The 23,992-nt window shown below is 37.7% G+C and overlaps 1 protein-coding gene across 1 annotated transcript in view; it reads right to left on the bottom strand.

Moving 5' to 3' along the window:
* TLK1 (tousled like kinase 1) overlaps nt 1–23,992 on the bottom strand; it is a gene marked incomplete at both ends in the record, with an annotated part of 144,283 nt that overhangs the window by 102,516 nt on the left and 17,775 nt on the right. The window contains one exon of the mRNA XM_080689060.1: nt 7,545–7,663. Within this exon, the coding sequence (XP_080545186.1) occupies nt 7,545–7,663 (119 nt within the window). The remainder of the gene's footprint in view (nt 1–7,544; nt 7,664–23,992) is intronic.

Genomic DNA, 23,992 nt, shown 5'->3' with positions numbered 1-23,992 from the left:
AATAATTTTAAAACAGTCTACCAGAAAATCTTGAATGGATAAAAGCAAAAAATAAAATTACGATCTTGAAGATAAAGATGACTTCTCCATCTATAATTAAAGTGTATATTTTAAAGGGGGCAGACCAAATATTTTGACTGGTACAAGCTCTAGACAAAAATTGTAAAATAGGTTAAAGTTTTGGTTCCCACCCAAAATTTCAATCAACACCAATTTCTGTTCTTGGCTCTGATACAGTTGCCAATTAACCATCCATTATTCTGTTCTTAGCTCTCTGATAATTATCAATAAATTTCCCATCTCCCCAAATGTCTTTGGTTTATTTCTATAATAATCGGAATATCTACTGATCACTGATTATGCCAATGGGAATGCTTCACATTTTAAGAGAATTTTCTGAAATACAGTCTTAACCTACAAACTAGTAAGACTACCCTCCAACTCCCTTGGAGAAGGTGATAAATATGTGAAATACAAGATATGTCCATCTATAAGTTATCAAACTACATTTGCTCTGCTTTAGCCATTACAAGAATGACTTTAAGATATTAGAGGCAGGAATTTTGTTCTCTGTATGCAAATCAAAGATATAAAACCTTTCACATAATAAGTACTTTAAAATACATGCTGTAGTAGTCTGGGAATGCAGTTCCAAGGTAGAACACTTGTATAGCAGCAATCAGAGGCCCTAGGTTTAATCCCTGGCATCATCCCAACGCCTACCCCCCCAAAAAAAGCTGAGGGAATGAAACAACTGGATGTTTTATTTTTGCTGTATTATCAGCTTAGATAGAAGTAATAAAAACTAATGAACTTGCCGGGTGTGGTGGTGCACGCTTGTAATCCTCACGCTTGGGAGGCTGAGACAGGAGGATTGCACAGGTTCAACACCAGCCTCAGCTACTTAGTGAGGCTCTCAGCAACTTGGTGAGACCCTGTTTCCAATAAAATATAAAATAGGTCTGGGAGTATAGCCCGGAGGTAGAAAGCCTCTGGGTTCCACCCAGTACCACACACACACAAAAAAAAGTGAACTAAACAAATGCTGACCCTATTTTCAGTTCCAAAGCTTGTTACTTTCAGCCATCAGTAAAAGCATACTATTAGAACAAGTTCAGAAGGATGGTATGAGTCCAAAGGAATTCCCACCAGAGGGCAATTCAAATATTTCCCTCAGTACTCTTGAATACATACAGGTCTCCCATGTTTCCAAAACAGGATTAGAATTGGTAGACTGTTTTGATTTCTTAAAAGTTCTTTGATCCCCAAATTAAGCAACTGAGATATGCCACACTCCTTTGTCCTCAAGTTCTTAGAAGTCTAACAGTAAATAAGTAATTAAAATGTGATGGGATAAATTCTATTCAGGTACACACAGATGTCAGGAAGACACAGAAGGTCTACCAAATTTGGATTTGGAAAATCGGGTAGAAAGAAGTAGTCAGAGAAACATTCTTGATATTCGGGGATAAAAGCATGTGAAGCAAAGTGAACTGTACATTCAAAAAGAAGAGGATGTGAAAAACTGCAGGGCCCCCCACCCCCGGGTCTGGGGACTGGATGGAACCCAGGGGCATTCAACCTCCAAGCTATACCCTCTGTCCTATTTTTTATTCTTTATTTTTGAAACAGTGTCTCACTAAGTTGCGAAGGGCCTTACTAGGTAGCCGAGGCTGTACCCGAACCACAATCCTCTGGTCTCAGCCTTTCCAATGCTGGGATTACAAGCGTGCGCCACCACGCCCGGCAAACTATGCAGTTTTACAGAACCATAGACAGTCCACTATGACTAGAGCAAAGTATGAATATGAAGAAAAAAATGAAAGGTGGAGCATAAAAGTGGGCCAAAGAGATAAGGCAGGAATACAAAGGCCTTATGGTGAAAGTGAAAACTACGTAAAACCATTATAAATCTTTTAAGCAAGAGAGTAGGAAATCAAATATGTCGTTTTGTGTGTGTGTTACTGGGGTTCCTGGAAGCCCTTTTACCTCCGGGCTACACTCCCAGACCTATTTTTTATTTTTGGAAACAGGGTCTCTTAAACCAGCACGGCTGGCTTCGAACCTGCGTGATCCTCCTGTCTCCCCCTCCCAAGTGAGGGGATTACAAGTGTGCGCCACCATGCCCGGCTTTATTCTTTATTTTGAAACAGGGTCTCACTAAGTTGCAGAGGGCCTCACTAAGTAGCTGAGGCTGTCCGCAAACGGCGATCCTCTGGTCTCAGCCTCCAGAATCCTGGGATTACACGGGTGTACCACCACACCCAGCTTATCAAATCTCTTAAGAAAAGAAGATATATTAGTTCTATTTCCTAACTATCAAAACATCAAAAACTACCCAAACCTTCCTCATCTGATAAACAGATTAAAAAGAAATGTGGCATACTCATACAACAGAATTATATATTATTTAGCAATTAATCAGTCACAGAACAGATATGCCCAACAAAATGAATAAATTCCAAAAAGTATCATTATCTTTTTTTTGTGTGTGATACTAGGGATTGAATCCGCAGGCGTTCTACCTTCAAGGTACACCCCCAGCCCAATTTTTTTTTTTATTCTTTTATTCTTTTTTTTTTTTTGTACTGGGGATAGAACCCAGGGGATTCTACCTCCAAGCCACACCCCTATCCCTATTTTTATTCTTTTATTTTGAAACAGGATCTCACTGAGGTGCAAAGTGCCTCACTAAGTAGCTGGGGGTGTCCACGAACCCGGATCCTCCTTTCTTAGCCTCCCCAATGCTAGGATTACAAGCATGTACTACCTCGCTCAGCTTTATTCTTTACTTTGAAACAGGGTCTCACTAAGTTGTGGAGGGCCTCACACTAAGTAGCTGAGACTGGCTGCAAACCCAGATCCTCCTGTCTCAGCCTCTGAAATACTAAGATTATAAGCGTGCGCCACCACACCCAACTAGGACCATTATCTTAAGGTAAAAGAAACCAGACTCAAAATACTATCTACTAAATTCATATTTCACTTACATGACTTTCTTGCAAAGCTAAACCACAGAAATAGAACAAAAAAACATGGATGGTTGCCTTGGCAATCTTGAAGAATCAACTACAAAAGGATACTGAAGAGTTGGGCGTGGTGGCGCATGCTTGTAGTCCCAGTACTTGGGAGGCTGAGACAGGAGGATCGCGCAGGTTCAAAGCCAGCCTCAGCTACTTAGTGAGGCTCTCAGCAACTTAGTGAGACCCTGTTTCCAAATAAAATATAAAATAGGTCTGGGAGTATAGCCTGGAGGTAGAAAGCCCCTGGGTTCCATCTCCAGTAACACACACACACACACACACACACACACACACACACACACTACATATATATTGGGAGGATTATTTTAGAGTAATAAACTATTTTATATTTTAAATGTAATGGTGGTAATACAACTGCATGTATTTTTTTCAATATTTGTAGAACTATAGAATATAAAAGGTCAATTTTACTATGTGGAAATTATAACTTAATAAAAACTATGGGGGGAAATATATCTGAAGATATAAGATCTGTATATTTTACTTTATGTTAATTATACATTTGTATCAAATAAATTAACTAAGTACATATTCTTCAGCCCAGTAGCTAGAAAAGCCTCAGAAGCAAACCCAGAGCAACAATAACTAGATTAAGGCAGAAGTCAATAGGAAAAAGAGGAGCAAGAAAAAAAAGTTAAAATAACCAAATTAAAAATTAAAGCCAAGACTTTCTTTGAAATATTCATAAAACAGAGTTGTTCCTGCAAGAATCAGGAAACTATAAAGAAGAAAAATTGACAAAGGTTTAAAAAGTATTATAAGTATACATTAATAAATCTGAAAAATTCAAGTGAAAGGGATTAATAAACTAAATAAAATATTAAGGAAATTAAAATAGTAGTAAAAAACCTTCCTCCTCCTGACATAGGTTAACAGGTGAATGACTACTCATATTCCCAAGAACATTTCCCATTATATACAGGTTATGGAAAACAGTAAGAGGTTCAAATTCTTTTATGGAGTTAAGTGTGATACCAATTTATAAAACGAATATAAAGAAGAGTGATAAAAATGTTCTGTATCTTGAAAGGAATGTAGATTACACTTGTGTATGTGTCAAAACTCACTAAACTAGCAGGGCGTGGTGGCGCACGCTTGTAATCCCCATGCTTGGGAGGCGGAGACAGGAGGATCGCACAGATTCAAAGCCAGCCACACTGGCTTAAAAGACCCTGTTTCCAAATAAAAATATAAAAATGGGTCTGGGAGTGTAGCCTGGAGGTAGAAGGGTTTCCAGGAATCCCAGTACCAACAAAAAAAACACAAAAAACAAACAAAAAAAACCTCACTAAAATAGTTTCAGATTGTATATTTCTCTAAAGCATACATATTAAAATCCCAAATAAAACTATCATGATTTAAATCCAACAAATGTGTGATAATATGCGTTATTAATAAAATATACAATTTATGCCAGACATAGTGGCACATACCTACAACCCCAGTTCTTAGAAGGCTGAGAAAAGAGGATCACAGGTTCAAAGCCAGCCTCAGCAACTCAGTGAGGCTTGCTTCAATTTAGTGAGACCCTGTTTCCATATAAAAAATAAAATAGGGCTAGGGGTGTAGCTCAGAGGTAGAATGCCCCTAGGTCCAATCCTCAGCACCACACACACACAAATAGTACATCATAATTAAGGTTTATACTAGAAATGCAAACAAGATTCAATCCCCTGTCCCCTACACACACACACTGGGGCTTAAACCCAGGGGCATTCTACCTCCAAGCTATATTCACTGATCTTTTTTTATTTTGAAACAGGGTCTTGGCTAAGTTACTGGTCTTGAACCTGGGATCCTATGGTTTTTTTTAAATTAACAAAACAAATAAACAAAAACAAACAAATCTTAACCAATAAGGAAAAAAGTTTTTTAACTTAATCATGCTCATATCCCCAAAACCCACAGCAAATATTACATTGGCGAAACTCTGGATTATTCTTTTTGTGTGTGTGTCGTACTAGGGGTGGAACCCAGAGGCTTTCTACCTCTGGGCTATACTCCCAGACCTATTTTTGGAAACAGGGTCTCACTAAGTTACGGAGAGCCTCACTAAATAGCTGAGGCTAGCTTCGAACCTGTGTGATCCTCCTGTCTCAGCCTCCCAAGTACAGGGATTACAAGCGTGTGCCACCACGCCCGGCTTGGATTATTCTTTTAGGTGAAGAGTAAGACATAGTTCTAAAGGTCATTACCAACAACAAGAGGGGAAAAAATTCTCATATTGACATATAAAATTATCATTTCTGGAAGACAGTTATTTCCCTTAGAAAAATCTATAAAATCAACAAACTTTTACAATCAATAAAAAAGTATCCAGAAGTTAGCCAAAAATTTGTAAGAACTCTCCAGGGAGAACTGAATAAATAGGAAGATATCAAGATATGCTCAAATTTTATATTAGGGAATAAGCATCACTAAGTAACTAAACTGACCTTAGGAAATAAGAGTAAAGATTTGCCCCACTACATAAGAAGATATTCCAAAATACAAGTATTTTTAAATGTGATACAAAGACAGGCACACACACACACACACAAACTCACACATATATGGAAATCATATATATTTATCATGTGATAGAAGATACATGGTAAATATATAAAACATATATATAATAAAAGTGGTATCACAAATCAGTGGGGGAAAATGAACAGCTTTCAGATTTGTAGAAAAAACTGATTCACTAGATATAGGAAAAATAAAACTAAATTGCTACTGACGTTTAATAAAAGGTAAACCCTAGATAGATTAGAAAGCAATAATAATAATAAAGCTAAAATTTAATTAAAGAAACTGTAGAACATTTCTGTGGCTCAGAGGTGGGAAAGGAAGTATCTGTTAGGATAAGATCAGTGTCTACAGGACTCAACTTTAATTTCTGAGCTTCTTTTATCAACTGTTCAAACTACAGTATTTATAAAAAGTAATTTTTCAGAATTTTTATTTTTCCTTAGAGCTCATCAAAGAACAAAAATAGCATTCATTTTCCAATAAAATAAAACTCATTATATTGGCAACTGGACCCTTTCATAAACCTAAAATACATTATTATGAGACCCTACTGATAGTTTTCCTACATTCTGAAATTTTGGTATACCCTCAGACTAGGAATTACTTCAATGTTACTCTTCATTGTTCATCAATTATTCTTAACTATGCTAAAAAAAAAAAAAAAAAAAAAAGCCAGTACTTGGGAAGCTGAAATAGGAGGATAACAAGTTTGCAGCCAACCTCAGCTATTTAATGAGGTCCTCCACAACCTAGTAAGATGCTGCCTCAAAATAAAGAATAAAAAATAGGACTGGAGGTGTAGCTCAGAGGTAGAATGCCCGAGTTCAATCCCTAGTACCGCAAAAAAAGAAAAAAAGAAAAAAAATTAGCTGGGTGCCGTGGTACACACCTGGCACCCCAGCTCCTTGGGAGGCTGAGGAAGAAGGATCACAAGCCTGAAGCCAGCACAGGGAAAATTTAGTCAGACAGGATCTCAAAGGAACTAGGAGTGGAGCTCAATAATAGAGTGTCACTGGTTCAACCTAAGTATATTAATAATAACAACCATGATAATAATAATAAATGGTAGGCAAAATAATGGTCCCAATGATGACAACACACTAATCCTCAGAAATTGTGAATATGTTGCTTTACTCTGCATTTGTGTTTAAGAATAAGTCTTTAAGAATAAGAACTTTGAGTTAAGGAGATTATCCCACATTCTCTTAGGTGAGCCTAATCTAATCACATAAATGCTTAAAACTTTTGTTCCTGAAACATATTATGCTGTATTCTAACATAATGGCCCTCAAAAATGTTATGCTAGATGGGCATGGCATCATGTGCATGCAATCCCAGTACTTCGGCTAGGAAAAGAGGATTACAGGTTTGAAGCCAGCCTCAACAACTAAGCAAGACCCTGTTTTCAAAGAAGAAATAAAATAAGGTTGGTGACATAGCTTAGAAGTAAAATACCCCTGGCCGGGCGTGGTGGTGCACGCTTGTAATCCCCGCGCTTGGAAGGCGGAGACAGGAGAATCATGCAGGCTTGAAGCCAGCCACGCTGGCTTAAGAGACCCTGTTTCCAAAAAGATAAAATAGGTCTGGGAGTGTAGCCCCGAGGTAGAAGGGCTTCCAAAAACCCCAGTACCACCAAAATAAAAAAAAAAAAAGTAAATTACCCCTGAATTCAATCCCTGACGTGCATGCGCACGCGCGCGCGCACACACACACACACACACACACACTATGCTGTATTACAAATCAGGTTTATAGGGCTGGAGGATAGCTTGATGGTAGAGCACTCACCGAACATGCAGGAGACCCTAGATTCCAACCCCACACCACAAGGGGGAAAAAATTAGGTTCATAAGTACTTTTAACATACTTTAGTTATAATAAATAATAATTTGCTGTTAAGCACACACATGAGACTCTTTTACAAAATATATTTCAGACCATTTAATACAATGAAAGAGTATTAAATAATATTAAAATTTTACTCACTTTAGCTCCAACACTGCAACTACCTGTGCTTCCAGTGCTCCCACTTGCAACACCAGTAAATCTAGCTTCCAGTAACTCTTGCCTTCTTGGATCCAGACTATGAAGCTCATCCATTGTACCTATTAAAAAGAACAATCTACATAAACATATCTGTATATATAATGTATGTGCACACGCATGCATGTGGGTATTTATATACAAACTCAAAATATGTATGTGGTTAGTTGAGATGTCAATGAAAATTTATGAATGAATGCTATAAACAGATAAAATTAAGACTTTAAATATCCTACAGTTGATATCCAGCACTTAACTACAACCCAGAGTAAGACTTAATATGGTCCATTCAATTCAGTACACAGATTCAAGTTTCACAAAACACTTAACCTTACTGCACTATAGTAATAAAAATGCTAATCCATTATAGAAGTATATGGGCAGACAACACTGACTATAAGACATTAAACTGGTTTCACAAGCCATTAATAGTCAACAGTTTGAAATACATTGCTCTCACAATATATTCTCCCTATTCTAAACTCAAAGAGATTTCAGACACTAAGTGATATTACTTATTTTGCTTATTATTTAATTACATTTTTTTTTTTTGTGGTACTGGGGTTCCTGGAAGCCCTTCTACCTCGGGGCTACACTCCCAGACCTATTTTTACATTTTCATTTTGGAAACAGGGTCTCCTAAGCCAGCACACGGCTGGCTTCGAACCTGCGCGATCCTCCTGTCTCCGCCTCCCAAGCGCGGGGATTACAAGCGTGCGCCACCACGCCCGGCTTTAATTACATTTTAAACTAAGAATTGTTTTGTCATTGTCACATTTCCTAAAGATTTATTTGTACAGCTTTCCCTCAGTATATATGGTAGACTGGTTCCTGGACCCTATGGATACCAAATTCTATAGCTGCTCAAGTCTCATACAAAATAGTGCAGTATTTGCATGTGACCTACATACACATTCTCCCTTAATTTTAAATCATCTTTTAATTACTTATAATGCCTAATACAGTACAATATTATATATTTACATATATCATTGTACTATATTGGTAGTTTAGGAAATTATATATATATATATAGTTGTACTATATTAGTAGTTTAGAAAATAGTGACAAGAAAAAGTTTGTACATGTTCAGTAGTGATGAAACATTTTCCCCCAAAGGTATTTATGATCCCATAGCTGACTGAATTCACAGATGTGGAACCTGAGGATATGAAAGGTCAACTATACAGTTGACAGTTTCAGTTTTAAATTTTCATCAGAGAAATGAAATACACACAGATAAAACAGATCACTGAGTCAAGACCTATTATTAACAATCCCCTTGAGAATAAGGGGAAAGGAAATTTAGTGCCCTTATGTAATTGTTACTATACAGAGTAAAGAACACAGATTCTAATTAAAGTAAAATTAAACTTTTTTCCCTTTTTTGGCATTGGAATTGAACTGAGGGGCCTTGTACTGCTCTACTACACCCCCAGCCCTATTTTATTTTATTTTTTTATTTGGAAACAAGGTTTCACTAAATTGCTGAGAGCCTCACTAAATTGATGGCGCTGACTTCAAACCTTATATTCTCCTGTTTCCGCCTCTCAAGTACTAGGATTACAGGAGTGCACCATCATGCCCAGCTTTTAAATTTTTAAAAATTATTTTATCTATGTCAGCTAATTGTGTACTGACAAAATTCCAGAAATGACATAAGTGAGTAGTTCTCAAAAGGAGCAAGGAGAATATTATCAGACTCTGGAATGATTTTGGAAACATTTAAATAATAGTTTTCCCACACATCCTGACATTACTCTCCTAAAGTTGAACTGTGCCTATACACTTTACCTTTTAAAGTTCCCTTTCTTACATGCCATCCTCATCTGGATGGAGGACTGGATAGACAGTAGACATTCTTCCACATTTTTCCACATGCTTGTACCTAAATATATCTTTCCCATCCACTCTATCTTCCATCTCAGAAAATACTCCCTCTGAAAAGTGTTAGCGTTTATTCCTTATTTATTTACTTTTTTTTTGTGTGTGTGTGGGGGGGTACTGGGGATTGAACCCAGGGACATTCTACCTCTGAGTTACATCACCATTCCTATTTTATTCTTTATTTTATTTTATGGTACTGGGAGTGGAACTCAGAGGCTTTTCTACCTCCAGGCTATACTCCTAGACCTAATTTTTATATTTTATTTGGAAATAGGGTCTCACTAAGTTGCAGAGAGCCTCACTAAGTAGCTGAGATTGGCTTTGAACCTGTGCAACCCACCTGTCTCAGCCTTCCAAGTGCTGGGATTACAAGCATGTGCCACCACGCCCGGCTGTTTGTTTGTTTGTTTTTTGCGGTACTGGGGGTGGAACCCAGGGGCATTCTACCTCTGAGCAACACCCCCAGCCCTAATTTATTCTTTATTTTTGAAACAGGGTCTCACTGAGTTGCAAAGAGCCTAAGTAGCTGAGGCTGCCTGTGAACCATAATCCTCCAGTCTCCGCCTCCAGAAAGATGGGATTCCAAGCGTGGGCCACCACACCAGGCTGATATTCTTTATTTTGAAACAGGGTGTCACTAAGTTGCAAAGTGCCTCACTAAATTGCTAAAGCTGGAGGCAAACCTGCAATCCACCTGTCTCAGCTTCCAAAGTACTGGGATTACAAGCATGCGCCACCACGCCCGAACCACTGGATTTTATATTCACCTGTATCTACCATCTCTTTGGCATCTTCTCCCTCTTCCACTTAGTTATCTTTTTAAGACTTTACCTTAGCTTGAATTTCATGCTATTAGTATAATCAATTAGTTTCCCCTGAAGCAAGTGATTCATAACCACATCATTCTCAGTATAATCAATGCTTTCAGTTTTCTGTGATCCTGAAGGTACATAAGAATCTATACTATTTGTCAATTGGGAGAGAGAAACAGAACAAAACAAAATAAGCTCTAGTTTTCAAAATTCTGTCATAGCTTTTCTTTTCCTCCTTTTTCTATCCTAACTGTGAATATTCCCCAAAGGTTTAAGCCCATGACATTTTTTTCTCTTTTCAGATCCCCTGTGGCTTCAAATTTAGTGTTCTTAAATGCCAAATCTTAAACTTAGCACTGGGTTTTACAATCTATTGAGGTTTTACTTTAAAACAAAAAACAAACAAACAAAAAACCCCCACAAACTATCAGCTCAAGCTGGACATGATGGCGCATGCTTGTAATCCCAGCATTTGGGAGGCTGAGACTAGAGGATTGCTCAGGTTCGAAGCCAGCCTCAGCTACTCAGTGAGGCTCTCAGCAACTTAGTGAGTCCCTGTTTCCAAATAAAGTATAAAATAGGTCTGCCCGGAGGTAGAAAAGCCCCTGGGTTCCACCCCCAGTACCCCCCACACACACACACACGGGCAGGGGTGTAGCTCAGAGATCAAATGCCCCTGGGTTCCATCCCCAGACCTGCCCCCCCCAAAAAAAAACTACAGCTCTACTCTGGCACAGGGCTATTTTGAACACATTAAATCACATTTTAAAACTAAATACAAGTCATACATGATGGGGCATGACTATAATCCCAGTGCTTGGAAAGCTGAGAGCAGCATCATAGGTTCAATGCCAGCCTCCGCAACTTAGTGAGACCCTGGGAAGCTGAGACAGGAGGATCAAGGTTTGAGGACAGCCTCAGCTACTTAATGAGGCATTTGCAATTCAGTTGAGACACTGTTTCAAAATAAAGAATAAAAAATAGGGCTGAGGGTATAGCTTAGGGGTAGAATGCCCCTGGGTTCTATCCCTAGTACCACAAAATAAATAAATATATAAATAAATATACTTATTATATATAATATATAGATTTATTATTTATATAAATATATTTATATAAATAATATATATTATATATATTATATATATATGAAGGAGTAAGAGTAATAATAAGTCCTAGCAAATGCCATAGTCTGAATCTAGAATGTTTCCCAAAGGCCTGTGTATTGAAGGCTTGCTTTCCAGCCTGTTGCCCTACTGGGAAGTGGTAGAACTTCTAAGAAACAGGATCTACTGGAAGTTAGGTTATTATAGGCAAGCCCTAGGAGGGGATATTGGGGTCCTGGGACTTTTTTTTTTCTTTTTCTTCACAGCCACCATAAGGTGAGCAGCTTCATTCCACCATGTGCCACCTGACATGATATGCTGCTTTTGGGGCCACATATGGCCTAAAAGCAATAGGACAAACCAACCAGGACTGAAATCACTAAAACCATGATCCAGAATAAACCTTACCATAAGCCAAAATAAACCTTTTTCTTTTTAAGTTCATTGTCTTAAACATTTTTTTACAGTAACAGAAGCTGACTGGCACAGCAAGGATGTCAAGCCCTTCTTCAATACTGGTGGGAATTTAAAATGGTGTGACCACTGTGGAAAAGTATAGCTGTTCCTCAAAAACTAAACATAGAATTACAATATGATGCCGGGCGTGGTGGCGCACGCTTGTATTCCCTGCGCTTGGGAGGCAGAGACAGGAGGATCGCGCAGGTTCGAAGCCAGCCCCTCGCACTGGCTTAGGAGACCCTGTTTCCAAATAAAAATGTAAAAATATGTCTGGGAGTGTAGCCCGGAGGTAGAAGGGCTTCCAGGAACCCCAGTACCACCAAAAAAAAGAAAGAAAAAGAATTACAATATGATCCAGCAATTCCACTTGTATTTATCCAACAGAAGTGAAAACAGAGACTTAGGACATTTTTTTTTTGGGGGGGGGCAATATGGGAATTGAACAGAGGGACATTCTTCCTCCAAGCTACACCCTCAGCCTTATCTTTAATTCTTTATTTTGAAAAAGGGTTTAAGTTGCAGAGAGCCTCACTAAGTAGCTGAGGCTGGCTGTGAACCTGTGATCCTACTGTCTCAGCCTCCCAAGTACTGGGATTACAAGGTTTGCGCCACCATATTCAGCTGACTCAAGACTTTAGTAAATCCATGCTCACACCATCATTACACATTATACCCAAAAGTAGAAGCAATTCAAGTGAACAAAATGTGGCATATGCATATAATAAAATATTATTTGTTCTTTAAAAAAGAAATTAAATCTTAACACATGCTACAACACAGAGAACATTAGAGACACTGTACTAAATAAAATAAACCAGTCACAAAAGTACAAATACTATGTATGAGTAGCCAAATTCATAGAGACAGAAAGTATAATGGTTGTGACCAGGACCTGGAGGACATGGTAGACTAGGGAATAAGTGCTTAATAGGTACAAGCAAAAGACTAGGAGCAAATATTGCAAAACATGTATATGCTATATAGGATATACATATATCCGTGGTTTAGTAACTTGACGGCACTTTGGCACTTAGCAAGAAAATGACACTGAGGCCTTACTTAGACCTAGACCAGCCCAGCAAGCATTGTATTTTGTTTCCCATTATTTTCTTCAGACCTCCTCCTCTAGGACCTCAACACTCCCATATGAGGGCTTAGGAGGAATATACACAAGGAAAAGAAACAACTTTCTATCAAAAAACGTTTACCCAATCTTTCCTTGATCCTTTAACAACTTCTAACAAGTTTTAAAGATCTTTTAAAAAGAAAATATATACAAAAGTCCTGGTATGCCAGGCATGGTGGTGTATGCTTATAATCCCAGTACTTGGAAGGTTAAGACAAGGAGGATCACAGGTTTGTGGCCAGCCTCTACTACTTAGTGAGGAGGCCCTCACAACTTATTGAGACCCTGCTTCAAAATAAAGAATAAAAAATAGATCTGGGGTTAGGGTTATAGCTGAGATAGAATGCCCCTGGGGTTCCATCTCCAGTATTATGCCAAAAAAAAAAAAAAAAAAGGGTCCTGGTATAACTCCAAATGTTACTATTACTGTCTAAAAAACTAATCTTAAATACTAGAGACTTGCTAGTCAAAATGCAACCTATAAACTAGCAACAACTATACAATACCTAAGATGCAAGATTTTAGGTATTTCTGTAGACCTATCAAATCAAAATGTCATCTTAATAAGATCCCCAGGTAATTATTGTATGCATTAGTGTTTGAGAAACGCTGCTATAAGGATCTGTTTTAAATGGACAACTGGTAAGAATTTTAGTTCTGGCAGGCCAACAGGCAAAATCATACAGAGATTTATATAAGAGAAGAAAGTTCCATAAAATTTTTACTAACAAAACTCAAGACATAATAGAATGTAATAGTTTATTATACATTCTTTTTTGGATGACAATCTCAACGTTAATGAGGCTTGTTATCATCAAATTTTATTGCAAATATTCATCTATGAGTATTGATCGGTAATGAGATTTTATATATTTGGTCTTTGAAAATATCTTTTTTTTTTTTTTTTTTTTTTGGTGGTACTGGGGTTCCTGGAAGCCCTTCTACCTCCGGGCTACACTCCCAGACATATTTTTACATTTTTATTTGGAAACAGGGTCTCCTAAGCCAGCGCGCGGCGGCTAGCTTCGAACCTGCGCGATCCTCCTGTTTCTGCCTCCCAAGCGCGGGGATTACAAGCGTGCGCCACCATGCCCGGCTGAAAATATCTTTTCACAGAGATAGGTACTGCCAAATGATACCAACCCACAAATATATGATTTTATTTATTTGTTTGTTTATTTATTTATTTTTGGTGGTGCTGGGGTTCCTGGAAGCCCTTCTACCTCCGGGTTATACTCCCAGACCTATTTTTTATGTTTTTATTTGGAAACAGGGTCTCCTAAGTCAGCGCGTGCGGCTGGCTTCAAACCTGCGCTATCCTCCTGTCTCTGCCTCCCAAGCGTGGGGATTATAAGTGTGCGCCACCACGCCAGGCTGATTTTAAAACTGAACATATTTATAATTTGGGAGGCAGGTATAGAATTCTACTAGATTCTTCTTTTGATGTTTGACTTTCAGTTTATTAAATTGCAAATTAACCACTTCCAACTAAATGTGAGGTAAAGGTTCCTCAATTAACTAAATTTTAAAGAGTAAGAATTTTCTTTGCAGTTGAATCAACATATGAAAAATGCTGCTAGCTGGGCTTGGTGGCGCATGCTTGTAATCCCAGCATTCAGGAGTCTGAGACTGGAGGATCGAGGCTCCGGACAGTCTCAGCTACTTAGTGAGGCCCTCGGCAACTTAGTTGAGACTCTGTTTCAAAATAAAGAATAAAAAATAGCGCAGGGGGTGTAGCTCAGAGGTCGAATTCCCCTGGGTTCCATCCTCCCCAGACCTGCAAAAAAAAAAAAAAAAAAAAAAAAAAACTGCTGAAACTATAGTTTGAGCTTGAAAAATATATTCATGCAGGAATGAAGATCTAATGAAACTTCTCTGACAACATGAGAAGTATCTAAACTATATAAGGCAGCTTGACATTACATGTGACAAACACCAGTTGTCATAGAATGACTTTACTACACTCTATGTTTCATATATATGCACTACTCTGCCTTGTAATTTTAGGTTAAATTAATTTAAAAACAAGTTCACAGAAAAAAAAATAATAAATTTTCAAAACTAAATAGCATCTACAGCCAGGCATGGTGGCACACACTTGTAATCCTAGCATTTGAGGAGGCTGAGACAGAAGGATCACGGTTTGTGGACAGCCTCAGCTACTTAATGAGGCTCTCTGCAACTCAGTGAGATCCTGTTTCAAAATAAAGAATAAAAAATAGGGCTGGGGGCTGGGCGTAGTGGCGCACACTTGTAATCTCAGCATTTGGGAGCCTGAGACCAGAGGATTGACGTTCGTGGACAGCCTCAGCTACTTAGTGTGGCCTTTTGCAACTCAGTGAGACTGTTTAAAAAAAAAAAAAAAAACTAAAAAAACAGGGCTGGGGGTGTATCTTGGAGGTAGAATGCCCCTGGGTTCCATCTCCAGTACTGCAAAAAACAAAAAAACAAAAACAACAAAAAAACAACAACAACAACTACTAAATAGTAGCTAATACTGTAGCTGAAATTGGTTGGTTCTCTTTGTTCAGGAAAAAAAAATTCAGTATCAGCCATTAGCTCAAATAATTGCAAAAAACAAAACTTTACCAATGTTAAGAGAGCAAAGATATTCAGGCTCTATTTTTTAACAATTAATGCAGCTGATGCTAACTTAACTCGATTGAAAGTGAATGACATTTGCAGTTGACATTACTAATTCTATAGTTTTGATAGATTCAAATATTTTCTGCAAATAACCTGCTGATAAATAACACAAGAAAAATAGGCTTTGAACACCTTACTCTTCACTAAGTTTTGTGAATCTGTCCAACTAAGCCTTTTTCTGCTGAGTACACGTTAAAACCATGAATTGTAGCAAATTTTAGCAGATTACACTTCAGATTATATTTAGTGTTTTCTCCACTTTGAAAATATTCCTGTCTGTAGTTGCTCCACAGATTCATAAAGTTAATTTTTCTGCTACTTCAATCTTGGCATTGAATCAACAAAAAAGTATTATCAATAACATCTGTCAACCCATCAAGACCCCAGGGAAAGTCACTCTAAATTATTTGCCTTGTTTTTGCCTTGTTTTTTTTTTTTTTTGGTGGTCCTAGAGATGGAACCCAGGGGCTTTTCTACCTCTGGGCTATACTCCCAGACCTACTTTACATTTTATTTGGAAACAGGGTCTCACTAAGTTGCCGAGAGCCGCACTAAGTAGCCGAGGCTGGCTACTAACCTGAGCAATCCTCCGGTCTCAGCGTCCCAAATACTGGGATTATAAGCCTGCACCACCACACCCAGCTTACTTGCCTCGTTTTTTAATTGACTACTGATGTTGCTTCAAATTTCCTCAACTCTTAAGTCAACTGTTCTTGCCAAATCCTAATAGTTTAAAACAAGTCTATATTCTCCAGACATAATTTTTAACTGCTACAAACACTATTTAATTAACTCAACATCAGTAAGGTTTCCTTAGTTAGCTAACAAGCCAGTTGGAAGTTTGTCTCATTTCCAGTTTTAGGGGAAAAAATTATGCTATAATAAGATATTTCATTTTATTTTGTTTTTTTGGATTAAGAAGGGATCTAACTTAGGGCCTTGCAGATGATAGGCAAGTACTCTACCACTAAGCCACATTACCAGCACAAGATATTTCATTTTAACTATTCTAATTTTCTTCTGTTTATCTGAGAGTTGAGCATAGAATGGTATATGATTAGCAATTTCGACATATACTGCCCTTCTATCACAATTACATTGTTACTGCATAATAAGAATGTTTTGCTATCTAATTCATGCACCCACACATGCCACTTACAAGTCTGTATTTCTTTTCTTGTTTTGACATATTGGATATGCACTAATAATAAATACTGGACACTGGCAAAACATAGCAGTGAAAACATTATCAAGTTGTAAATGCAGCACTGCAATTTGTAGTGCACCAACAAGTAGTACAAAGTAATGAGAATGACACGCATGTGACATAGATGGTCTCTCACAACTACTCAGCTTTCCCATTAGAATGTAAAAGAAGCTGACTATTTCAGTAAGATATAACAATATTTCTGAACGCTGAGATTCAAATTTCACATGCCACAAAGTATTATTTTCCCTTTGGCTTTTTAAAACCATGGAAACTGCAAAAATACACTACTGTTCTAGAAAATACATTTCAGTAACGCATGGTGGCACATGCTTGTAATCTCAGCATTTGGGAGGCCGACCTGAGGATCACTATTTGCAGACAGCCTCAGCTACTTAGTGAGGCCCTCTGCAACCCAGTGAGACTCTGTTTCAAAATAAAGAGTAAAAAATAGGGCTGGGGGTGTAGCTTAGAGGTAGAATACCCCCTGGGTTCCATCCCCAGTACTGCAAAAGAAAAAAAAATGCATTTCAAAGATTTCAATATTTAGGAACTCACTTATCTGATACTTGTCCAAAAAATTCACTCCTCAATTCACAACTACTAAAATTTTCTGGAAAAAAATTTCACCATGATCAATCCCTTAAATTAGTTATTATATAGTAAGTGATTCTACTTTGAATAAAATATATGAATATCCCATTTGAGAATACAATCACTTGTCTTCTAATTATGCTATACACTACCATTCTTTCCCCCCACCCCCCCACCCCCGGTCTGGGGATGGAATCTGACCTCTGAGCTACACCCCCTGCCCTATTTTATATTCTTTATTGTGAAACAGGGTCTCACTAAGTTTGAAGGGCCTAAGTAGCTGAGGCTGTCCGCGAACCACGATCCTCTGGCCTCAGCCTCCCGAATGCTGGGATTACAAGCATGAATCACCACACCCAGGTATATGCTACCATTCTTACTAAACTGTGCCCACTAATTTATAACTGAAACCCAAAACATTCTATATAAGAAAAAATGTTAAAGAAACATAAATGAGGCATACAATTTGAACCCATCAGAGCAGTTTGCCATTCTCCATCCCAATAAACATTTTATTTCCCTTGCTCTCTCTGTCTTTCACGCACACTCAAATTCATTCCATAAATGTTATCTATCATAAAAACTGGCCTCCCAAAGTGGCAAAGATGACACATTTAGACATATTATTAGTTCTAATGAGTCAACACTATCATATAGTTATATCACTTTTATTTTTCACTATGTATGTGTGTATATATATACATATATACGTGTGTGTGTGTGTGTGTGTGTGTGTGTGTGTGTGTGTGTGTGTTGGCGGCGGCACTGGGGATGGAACCCTTCTACCTCTGGGCTATACTCCCAGCCCTATTTGATATTTTATTTGGAAACAGGGTCTCTTAAACCAGTAAGGCTGGCTTCGAACCTGCGCCATCCTCCTGTCTCTGCCTCCCAAGGACGGGTATTACAAGCATGCGCCAACACGCCCAGCTCACTATATAATTTTGTGTGTGTGTGTGTGTGAGGTTTTGGAAACAGGGTCTCTTAAGCCAGCGTGGCTGGCTTCAAACTTGTGCGATCCTCCTGTCTCTGCCTCCCAAGCATGGGGATTACAAGCGTGTGCCACCACGCCTGACGTACTATATAATTTTTAATTATGTAAATCTTTATCTTCATTACAAGTAAAAATACTTAGAAAGCATGTTTTTAAAGGCTAATACCAGCTACCAAAAATTAGGAAAATGAATGTGTTCAACTAAGACCTTTTCCAATAAGAGTCTACTTCTGCTGCGCAATCTTACATTTTTTTTATTTAAAACTTCCTGAAATACAAAAACTTAAATTTATTCAAGATTTTGTTACTTGTATACAGAACAGTTAAGATTTTTCTCCTAATACTTTTTCTATTATATTTGATATATTTTTATTAAAATTTTTATTTTATTAACATTTTTATTAAAAAAAGAAAAACCAAAATAAATTATTTCAATAAGATAAAATACTCCATTTAAGCCATTCCTTTGCACTGGTTGTTTAGTGCACTTGAAAGCACAGGAAATAAAAATAATACAAGAAGGCCTCACTGTCTATAATACTCAAGAATTCTGATCCTCGTCTTAAAACACCCATTTGTACTTAATAGATTACTTCTTTTTCACTGACACTTTTCTGTTTCATGAACATAGCTATTATTTTGTTGAATGCATTATATTCCATCATTTATTCTGTAATTTAATCCTTTTAAATCCAAATATTCTGAATTTTTTGCAGTTAAGTGAACAGTTAAACGAGCTATCACAAACCAGTTCAATGTCTGTTTTTAACAAATTTTCTCTCATGTAAGTTTAATGAAAACAGCTGCATCTTTCTAATGATGTTAAAAATTAACATTTAGGCATCTAATTCATTTTAAAACTATATATATCTAGAATATTTTACAAGAAAAATTTCATAATATCGCAAATAATTAAATCTTCCCCCACTAATTTGAAACACCCTTCTAATTATCTACCACTCTCCATATAAACATAAGTTTGTTTTTGAACTTTTTCTATTTCACCAAAATATTAATATCTTGAAACCATATATTTATCCATCTAGCTACATATATCAAGCCTGTGGTAAAGACAAGGTCTGATCTAGAATCACTCCAAGATAGATAAATAATTCACCTTTTTTTTTAACACACTTGGTAATTTTAAACATTTTTAATTCAGCAAAGGATTCAGATATACTAAGATCAAATCATTCACATAAGGAGATACATAATTGCATCAGAGGTAAATCTGATTCTCTATACTGTAATAACCTTATGGGAAATAAATAATCTCAACCTTATATTTATTTATTTGGGGGGGGGGTACTGAGGTTCCTGGAAACTCTTCTATCTCCAGGCTACACTCCCAGACCTATTTTTATACTTTATTTTTTATTTGGAAACAGGGTCTCTTAAGCCAGCGTGGCTGGCTTTGAACCTGCACTATCCTCATGTCTCCGCCTCCCAAGCGCGGGGATTACAAGCGTGTGCCACCACGCCTGGCCTTTTATTCTTATTTATAAAAAATGTCTGACAACTAATTTATTATTATTATTTTACTATTATTATTATTATTGTTGTTGTTATTTTGCAGTACTGGGGATGGAACCAAAGGGTATTCCACCTCCGAGCTACACCCCCAACCCTATTTTTTATTCTTTATTTTGAAACAAGGTCTCACTGAGTTGCAAAGGGCCTCACTAAGTAGCTGAGGCTGTCCAGGAACCACCATCCTCCTGACCCAGACTCCCAAATGCTGGGATTTACAAGTGTGCACCACCACACCTAGCTGACAACTAATTTTTAATAAAAAATAAACATATAAGTTGTTTGAGCTTGGCCAAGTTCCTTAACATCTCCACAATTCAGCTTCCTTATATTTAAGATAGAGATAATAAAAGTTATAGAGTTGTTAAAGTGTTTTTTTGTTTTATTTTGTGGTAATAGGGACTGAACCCAGGAGGATATTCTATACCCCAGCCCTATTTTATTTTATTTAGTTATTTATTGCAGGTCTGGGGATGGAACCCAGGGGAATACAACCTCCAAGCTACACCTCCTGCCCTATTTTTTATTCTTTATTTTGAAACCAAGTCTCACTGAGTTGTGGAGGGCCTCACTAAGTAGCTGAGGCTGTCCCTGAACCACAATATTAACCTCTGGTCTCAGCCTCCCGAATGCTGGGATTACAAGCGTGCGCCACCATGCCCGGCTTTATTTTTTATTTTGAAACAGGGTCTCACTAAATTGCCATGGCTGGCCTCAAAACCGCAATTCTCTTTCCTCAGCCTCCCGCTAGTACTAGGATTTCAGGCATCCCTAGCTGCAACTGGCTTAATTTGTTACTTTTCTGTGTGTGGTACTGGGGGTTGAACCCACAGATGTTTTACCTCTGAGCTACACCCCCAGCCCTATTTTATTTTTTATTTTGAAACAGGGCCTAAACTGCAAAAGGCTTCACTAAGTAACTGAGGCTGGCTACAAACCTGTAATCCTCCTGTCTCAGCCTCCCAAGTAGTGGGATTACAAGCATGTGCCACAACAGGCTTAATTAGCTACCTTTAAAATCAGTCTCTTTTTCATACTCTCTATATGTGTGTATATAAGTAGATATACATATTTTTATACTAAACCATATTTCTATATTAACATATAGCTTCCTTACTCTTAAGTAAGGAAATTGAGGATGGACACAGTTGTACACACCTGTAATCCCAGTACTTGGGAGGCTGAGACAGGAGGCGCACAGGATGTGGGCCAGCCTCAGCAACTTAGCAAGACCCTGTTTCTGTTTCAATATTTAAAAAAAAAAAAAAAAAGTCTAGGAGTGTAGCTCAGAGGTAAAAAGCCCCTGGGTTCAATCCCCAATACTACCAATAACAATTTTTTTTAAAAAAGGAAATTGATACTAAGCATTTTTATCCCCAAAAGGTCCAAAAGGAAGGAAGTATAGTATAGGAAGACTTAATTATGCAGGGAGAAGGTATATTCTGCAGAAAAGCTCTAGAATAGGAAGCTAGTAAAATGTGACCCGGTATGTATCCTCTCATCACTAATAAGTCAACGGACTGGTATCCTACCTCTAACCTAAGCACTATTCACGACCTTTTTCTTTTTGTTTTTAATGTAATAGTACTTGCTGATATAAACATTAAAATATAAGGGTGAAAAGTCTCAATATTCCTATCTTCCAAAATCCTCCTCTCTTCAGAGGTAACCATTTGATATGTGCCATAATAGGAGTGATGATGTACAGCCCCATGGCACTAGTTGGTCTATTCTTTCATCCCAATACAGGAAACAGCTTTACTTTTTTTCCTTTTGACACATTGTAATCATACTCAAATTTCAGGATGATAAAGGCATACAATCACCCAGCACTCATGGAGCCCTTCCCTCCTTCCTATGCTCAGCAGTAACTTGTCTTTGATAAATCTATGTATGTACAACATGTCCATTGAAATGTTTCCCTCTTCAAGTCCCTCCTTTCTCCCATCACCCTCAGTTAGGTCCCTCCTTCACTCCAGTAACGTTTCTCCTAATTTGCCTGGAGTCCCTCCATATCCCAAATTCTCCTAGCTTCCGCATATGAGGGAGAACATCTGTCCTTTCACCTTTTGTGACCTAATTTCACTTAGCATACTATTTCCAATTCCATCCACCTCCCTGAAAATGACATAATTTTGTTCTTCTTTATGGCTGAGTAAAATTCCATGAGTATACATATCCCATAATTTTGTAATCCAATCATCTGATAATAGACATCTGAGCTGGTTCCATAGCTTAGCAATTATGAGTTGTGCAGGTACAAACATAGTTATGCATGCATTACTATGACAGTCTGGTTTCAATTATTTTGGGTAGGTACCCTGAAGTTGTATAGCTGGGGTCATATGGTAGGTTCATTCCCACTCTTCTAAGAAATGAAGGATGTTTCCCAAAGTGATTGCACTAATTTGCAATCCCACCAACAATGTACCAGAATTCCTACTTCTCCACATTCTCACCAGCACTTATTATTGTGTTTTTAATTATTGCCATTCTAATTGGAGTTAGGTGAAATCTCAGGGTAGTTTTGATTTGTATCTCTCTAATTGCTGATGATGTTGAACATTTGCCATATATTTATTGGCCATTTGTATCTCTTTTGTGAAGTGTCTATTTAGTTCACTTGTCCATTTTTTTGATTGAGTTATTTTTTGGAAGTAGGTTTCTTGAATTATTTGTATATACTAGATATTAATCCTCTAACAGAGCAGTAGCTGCCAAAGATCTCCCATTCTGTAGGCTCTCTCTTGAAGTTCTCAATAGTTTGCTACACAGAAACTCTTCAGTTTTAAGTCAATCCCACAAATTAATGCTCATTTTAATTTTGTGTGCCTTTGGGGGCTTACTGAGAAGTTTTTACCCTTGCCTACATGTTGGGAGTGTTGGTCCTATGCCCTCTTCAAGTAACTACAAAGTCTCTGGTCTAATTTCCAGGTCTTTGATCCATCATGAATTGACTTGTGCAGGGTGAGAAAGTGGGATTTATTTACATTTTTCTGCATATGGATAATCAGTTTTGCCAACAGCATTTGTTGAACTGGTTATCTTTTTTCCAGCATAAGTTTTTGGCCTCTTTGTCAAAATTCAATTGGCTATAAGTATGTGGATTTGTTTCTGAATCTTCTATTCTGCTACATTGGCCTATGTGTCTGCTTTCTGTGCCAATACTTTAAGGAACAGCCTTTATTTTTACAGTCTACTCTGCATCAAGTAAATCTCTGATCAGGAAGAAAGGTTCTTACTCTATTTAAGAATGCTACATACATATTAAAATGCAATCTAAATGTATTATATAATAAACTAGGGTAGGATATTCTAAATGTTCATACAGTGGTTTCACTATAGTCATTTGGTCAACATCATATCTATTATCCTCACTTTGTCTGCCGAGGGACTTTCAGAACTGTGCGCATATGCTTGTATTGACAGGGAAAGATTACATTTGAAATGAACTTAGCTGGGCTCTCTATAACCTCACAAATGCCAGGGCAATCACTAGGTCTTGCCTAGGGCTGTGTACTTGGTACCTTACTAGTGTTTTGTTTTGGCCCCCTCAACCCCGTACTAGGGTTGGGACCCAGGGGCATTCTACCTCCAAGCTACACCTCCAACCCTATTTTTTATTCTTTATTTTGAAAAAGGATCTCACTGAGTTGCAATGTGCCTCACTAAGTAGCTGAGGCTGTCAGAGAACTGCAATCCTCTTGTCTCAGCCTCCCAAATGCTGCTGGGATTACAAGCATGGGCCACCACATTCAGCTCTCTTACTAGTGTTTGAATATTAAATATCAATCTGTTTTGGTATGGTTTTCGGCAGAATGTGCTTTAGATACTTTGTCAAGTGTTCCCACAGTCATCCCCATGTTCGGATATTTGCTAGATGGACTCAAGGAACTTAGTATATAGTGTACTGATGACTGAGATACATTACAGTGACATGGTAAGGAATCTCAGCCCGATCATAAGGGTGATCATAAAGGAAAGGGGGATAGGTGGAGTCTAGTGTAAGCCATATGCTGGCCTCCTTATA

The sequence above is a fragment of the Muscardinus avellanarius genome, assembly GCF_963383645.1.
Source record: "Muscardinus avellanarius genome assembly, chromosome: 2".
Lineage (NCBI taxonomy): Eukaryota > Metazoa > Chordata > Mammalia > Rodentia > Gliridae > Muscardinus > Muscardinus avellanarius.
Note: the sequence above shows the minus strand (reverse complement) of the source record. Positions and strands in the feature narration are given on the sequence as shown.